Genomic DNA, 6,623 nt, shown 5'->3' with positions numbered 1-6,623 from the left:
CGGTTAATAGAAGTCGAATAGTGGGCCTTTCTACACAAGTCTGATAAGTTGATTCATCATTTGTCTGCACCAGGACATAGGCTACACATATCCATTTCACATTATTGGTTGTAAGGGAAAGCAAGGCTCTTTCGAAACTTACGTGGTGATAATTTAAGGTACGACAGAAATATTGTCAACGATTTTTCATCTCAAACGAAAACGTGTATGGTACATAATGAGCTTAGATGTTTTTCGGTTTATCAATGCAAATATCCCTTTGAATTTTTGACTGAACTTTCCAATCGGTTGGTCTTTATAGTTAACCAAAAGTTTACTTAGAAATGGGAAACAATACAATAAGTATGAATTACCATGCAGATCATTTCATCCTAGAACTAAATCTCACCTGTGACATTACACTGCTGATATGAGATCTTGGCAGTGTCAATCTCATTTTTGTTGTGTCCCATACAACGAACCATTTCCAAATCACAGAGACATAAAGCATGCCTACACCGCTTCTCCTCATCACTTCCTTCACGATATTCACTCAAAGGAGCTACAGTAATAAAGATAAGGTCCATTTCACTAATAGTATTAACTATTAAGCAGGAACTACGATCATGTTAACTATGCAGTATTTAACCATACACTCCAGTGAAGTAATGAAAAAGGACAACCTTTGTCTTCAAGCAGCCCATCCCTATTGCTAGGTTTGGCTTTGAGAAGGTTTTTCTTCTTTTTTTATTTCCTTGCTTAGATAAATTTTGGTTTCCTAAGGCAATTGGGTCTCACCTAGTTTCTCCTAACATCTTATAATCAAAGGACAATAAGCAAAAGAAAGTAAATGAATTAACCAAACAAATAAAATCCCACTCTCTTACACGCACACACATCAAGGCGACTACAACAAATAACAAAAACCAAAAGATATCGAAAAAATCGCGGACACGGTCAAAAATCAATTTGGCTCATTTTTTTGCCTGTAGGTGGGCTTATATAGTAACCAAACTGAAATGATGTGACCTTAAAGGACCCCACATGTAGTTAGTCATTTTCTATGCCATGGAAATGATTGATATTGCATGGTGAAGCGAAATTTCATTGCTTTTCTATTAGTTGTGTTCCTGAAAGTATGTTTAATTATCTTTAGTAGTTCCACAGTGATTTCCATCGTTTCGACATGCTCCTAATAAAATATAATAGCCAAACTCTCGCATGTAAAGAAAAACAAAAGGTTTGGCTGACTAGGGCCCTTTAAGTGGTAAATCCATGAACAACTTTACATTACTTACAACATTTGTTGGTAGCTTTGATGTATTTGAAATCTTTCATCAAAAACTCTGCTTTTTTCGTATCACCAACATCACACTTGTCCTTATCATTATTGAGGTCTTCCATACAAAAGTCATGAACTTTGCAGCAGCTAAAGAAATGAAATAAACAAAGAAATGAAAAAAAGAAAAGTTAGAAGAGGGGCACAAAATAGTTGAATTTCAAGTCAGTTATATTTATCTGAATTTGCATTTTAAGTATGAAGTGTCCCCAGTCAATAGGCTCCCTGTAACGCCAGTCGGCTAGTAGTGACGACACATAAATGAAAGTTGTTGGCCGACTGAAGTACATTATATTTACACTTAAAAAGAAAGAGGGAAGCAAGAAAAAAGGAAAGAAATGGAAGAGAAGAGAAGCAAAAGACATCAATGATAAAAAGAAATATATAGTAAGCGAGTAATTAAAAGAAAAACAAAAACCGTGGAGCTGATGCTGGTATTACAATTGGCAAAAGTTTCCAATTCGTGACAATTTTGATGACGTTCAGAGGCTTTAGTAATTTATGCCTGCCCGAAGAAAACTGTTGGGTTTTTCCATAATTTATGACGTAAGGATGATTGCAGAAAACAATAAAAACTTTGAATTTTCTCGTGCTTGTTTCCTAAAATTTCCCTGATTCAATTTGGTTTACTTGGCGCCAGTTTTCTTTTCTTTTTTGTGTATCAAATGCTAATCGTGCCGGATTTTTTTTACGTATGTACTGAAAACCCTTTGGAAGATTTAATAGCGATCCAGCTCATTGCTATTACCATAGAGTCATAAGTTCCTTGGAAGTAAAGTCATTTTAACTCCCACGGCACCGTTGCTTCGTGACTTCCATGGTATAAAGCAAGGTCAAACTTACTAATCAAAGTTGTCCACGTATTTTCCATGTCCACGTCGACCACACCAACAACCGTAATTGTAAAGATTACAAACGTCAGGTCTGTCTGTCACATCTTTTATCAATTGTTCCACCAGATTTGTCCTTGCATTGTCAGGTACACCGGGACAAACCCTTTTCTCTCCTTTCACTTCTGAAAAATACGTTGTTGAAAAACTTCTAACATTTTGCGAATATCAAGAAAGTGTGTGGCCCCCTTTAGATGGCAGCTTTCTTCATTAAGGCCAGCAAAAAACAAGCAAAATTAATACTCTTGTTTCTCATGCCTCGAAAGGTCCCCTGCTAGAAACAAACAAAATCACGTTTTTCATTTATCTAATATAGCAATGTATAAGATAAATAAGATTAACGTAATTGCAACGTAATTGAGATTTTGCTCCCTTATTCCTAACATTAGTACTTAGTTTTTTAAACACTGATGAAGTGCCATCAATTTAAATCTCTGGCACATAACATTAAATTGCTAAGTAGGAGAAGAACGTGTCTTGATTGAGAAAATCTGCAGAAATTTTAATTTAGTCAACGTGGAAAATTCGATTTGAGATTGATTGCAAACTGTTAATTTTTGGGGCAGATCGCTGATTAGGTTCTTCACATCAGACATGACTTAGGGGTAACATATTGTGGCAACTGAGGCATTAAGTCATCAATCAAAATATATGTTTTTAATTCTAGAAGCAACACAACAAGAAGGTAGCTCACAAAAAGCTAGCTTGTACAAACAATAATGACCACTTACCCTCTGCCACATCAGTTTCGTATAGTCGATGGTGCAAAGAAGATGATGCGTGACCTTGTAAAAGAAACGTTTTTATTTTCAAAACTTAACGTAGTGAAGCAGGAATAACCAGTATATTTTTAAAAATTGTCGACGGATTAAACAAATCGATTAGTAGACAAGTAAAAGAGATTTGTTGGTAACAGTAGCCGACTAAATACTGTCCCTATGGAGAAATATTACAACACAAAGTGTGAAGGAGCAAATGGTACCTCAAAGGTGTCTCAAAGGTAGTGCATTCTTAACATTTCTCCACAACCTTGTAGGCCCTTTATCGCTAATTAAAAACGCACAAAATTTCCATGATCCACTTTTTTTATTATCCTTGGCGGTGTTATTCCAAAAACAAAACAGCAAACAAGAAACTTTTTAAATTGAAAAAAAGCTTTAAATGGAAAATCGATATTCCAAATTAATTCAAAAAGACTTTAGATTTTAGGTCGCAGACTCTATTTTTTCTCCTTCCTGTTTTGTTTGCTGCTGTTGTTTTCTACCTAACTGCATCAAAGTATAAAACAAAATAAGTTACCTAAGCGCAAACCCATTAGAAACCCTGCCCATCCCACAAAATTGGCGAAGACAATCTTCATCTCTCTGCTGTGCAAAGAAAGCATGACAGGTGGTTAGTTCACGGTACAACTTGACGAATCGAAATATTGTTAGTTTGAGAGTATACGTGTCTGGAAGAAACACAGCTTGAACAGCTGTGAGAGAAATTTTACACAAAACAAAAAGATTAGACACTTTAGCGTTTTTAAGTCCAAAACTCCCAATATAACTACAAATATATAACCTATAGCTAATTAATCCAAATTTCAAAGGATCTATCTTGAAAACAGTGCTTTCATAGGCAACGCACAATGTTTTCATAGGAAACGCCAACTTCTGAAGTGTTCAACTCACACACAATTATTTTTTGATGACTTTTCAGCTTTGAGAAAAACTTATACAAATTCTTGTGATAACACAGGACTGTAATAGTGATCATGACCTCCGATGGTACATCTCCTCTGGGTAATTTTTTGTTATCTCTTGTAGGATATCGAGTCTCTCTCTTGAAATCTTTTGTTTGCTTTTCAGAACCGCGCTGCCAGTGAAACGCTATACTTGAAAAAACAAAAAAAAATAACGTTTATGTAATCTCAAGATAACATTTTTTTTTTATTATGTCAACCTGGGTGTTGTCCATTTTTATAGTTTCCAAAATTGTAAAATTCTCACACTTTTTTCAAGTCGTTGAATGGCATATTACACAATTGGGAATCCTTATGTGATATAAGGCCAGATTGCCATTATCATTTCGATGGTAGCACGACTTCAAATGCGATGTTTGACGAGTTAGCCGAAAGGTCTCTGATGAGTCCCTTGGCCGGGACGAAATAAACTTATGAAAGGCTAGCCTTTGTAAAATTCTCACACATTTTCCAAAATGTTTACCGTGTATTTAAATAATCAATTCATGTCTTTTGATTTATCGCGATTTCTCACTGATAGAAAAACAGACTTGTGGCACTTAAGATTACTGTCCCTCAATAGCTGTTCTGTCCCGAAATTGGTTCTTTTAACCGATTTTGTGCTTTAGTGGACAAAATATTGTCATTTCCAAAGGATGGATAAATATCACTTTAATTTGATTAAATGGAAGGAGTATAAATATACTGCGAAAAAACACAGCAAAACGAAATAAATATGTGAAAGAATCAAATTTGGACATACCTCAGTTACGCTAAAAAACAGTGAACTCAGTTTGTTTTCTAAGTTCTTTCGTTAGTGAAGTGTTCCTCGAAGTCTGCTAAGCTCCTACAGGCTAATGCCAGTTCACAGGAAATACTAATTATAAGGTGACTGCAAAACATTAAACCACCCAGACCCTTAATGTTTAATGATATGACAAAAAGTCAAACTTCAACCTTGAAAACGAAGCAGGCAGAAATATTTTAAAGGATCTGCATTCCGGTTCTCTGTTGTATGTTTTCTTGATGATATAACCTCTAATAGTAGCTCGTTTTATTTCTAGGATATTGCTTTCTAGACATTGGATTTCTATGGAATAAGAATCACTTTTAATTTTTTGCAATATAGTCGCTTGAGAACGAAAAAATGCTTCATGGCATCTCCAAACACCGAGAAGAGAGCTAACAATAAGATGTGTGGCGAGAAGTTTTAAACTGAGGAAAAAGAAGCAAACAGGAAGTAACAGAGAATTAAAATCCTAAAAATATCTCATAATTAGGGAAACACCAGACAAGTCACCGTCACAAGGAGTGACTAATTCAATTTAATTTAAATGAACTACTTCGAATGATATATCGTGTTCTTCCTTCAAATTATTTTGTATATCCCAGCTTATGTACTTGACAGTCCTTTTCATTTCATTTCAGTTCTTAGAAACTTCTAATTTACAACTTGCTTAGTCTGGTGCCCATTTTTCCGCTCACCAAAGGCGAACTCTTATTGACCTGCCAAGAGGGCAAATACCTGCTTATGTCACGCTTACTCAGAATTTGTAAGAGCTACGATCACGAAACAGCCAAATCGAACACCAATTTTCGTTTTTGACACAAATAAACCTTTAAACTGAACCGTTTGGAACAGGAAGTACATTTCTTTCTACAATTTCAGTATTATTTAATTGAGAGAATTTGAATTAAAGTGTTTACTCTAAAAAATGTTTAATAAGTAAAGGACCTTTCCCTAACATACTGCTCTCTTTACTCTGCTCTCTTCACTAAGTAGTTTGTCTTGCTGCAGGCAGTGTGAAAAGACACGAACCTAGCCAAGTATTTACAGTGCAAAACCTGTAAACAATTATGTCACCTATAAAATATTCGTTGCGGAGCTAGGATAGAGCCATATGTTTGTGAACCTTCAGTAAAGTTAGATTACTGATTCGCTTGATACATTTTCAGTCTTGACGTAAAGAGGTAAACTTTAATCCGCTTCCAACGCAAGGTACTGATTTATCGTCTTACTTAGTATTCGCGTTTTTTGATATTTTTTTATTTTATCTACTTTTAATTTGTTAATACTATTATTCAACCTAGATCGTTATAGAAAGCTGGCAAAAAGATGTAGACACTTTTTAACCTAATTGTAAGGTGTTTTTATTTAGGTTGAAGATGAAGTCAGTGGTGGTTTTCAAGTTCATTGTGATGTTCTTTCTTGTTTTGCATCTATCAAAAGGTTAGAATGCTCGAATTGTTTCTCATTTATTCCACAGTTAGAGAGAATTTCGTTCGATTAGTAGTAGATACACGGTGAATTATTAGAATAGAGGTATTTATTAGAATAGGGCGCTCATTATGATAGGCGTGCTTATTAATAAAAAAAAACACATTGAAGATGGGCGCTTTTTCGAGAAGGGGTGCTTATTGGAAGGAATTAGACGCTAAATCGAATCATTATAGTACATACAGACTGTACTTCATTCTTGGATGATGAATCTCTTTTGACTTGAACCTGGCTTCCAAAAATAAGTTTCAGCTGTAAATATGTTCGTCTTTTTCTCACGACCTAGGCTACTGCTTCCTTTTGAACATATCTAAAGTAAATTCTTGCTTAAACAGTCGTATTCACCTAGTCTTCATTAGTCAGTTCTTGCTTGCTTGCTCTACTTAGCCAGCTAGGAACGTTCCTGTTTTACAT

The 6,623-nt window shown here is 35.1% G+C and overlaps 1 protein-coding gene across 1 annotated transcript; it reads right to left on the bottom strand.

Moving 5' to 3' along the window:
* Nucleotides 1-205: 205 nt before the first annotated feature.
* On the bottom strand, nt 206-3,570 carry LOC145468414 (acidic phospholipase A2 4-like). The gene is made up of 5 exons (XM_081452116.1): nt 3,508-3,570; nt 2,940-2,993; nt 2,162-2,333; nt 1,278-1,408; nt 206-541 (listed from the first exon to the last, which is right to left on the bottom strand). The coding sequence occupies exons 1-5, from the start codon at nt 3,566-3,568 to the stop codon at nt 378-380; spliced, it is 582 nt and encodes a 193-aa protein (XP_081308242.1). The 5' UTR covers nt 3,569-3,570; the 3' UTR covers nt 206-377.
* Between the last annotated feature and the right edge of the window lie 3,053 nt (nt 3,571-6,623).

The sequence above is a fragment of the Orbicella franksi genome, chromosome 14 (assembly GCF_964199315.1).
Source record: "Orbicella franksi chromosome 14, jaOrbFran1.1, whole genome shotgun sequence".
NCBI classification, from domain to species: Eukaryota; Metazoa; Cnidaria; class Anthozoa; order Scleractinia; family Merulinidae; genus Orbicella; species Orbicella franksi.
This window is presented reverse-complemented; position numbering and strand designations above follow the sequence as displayed.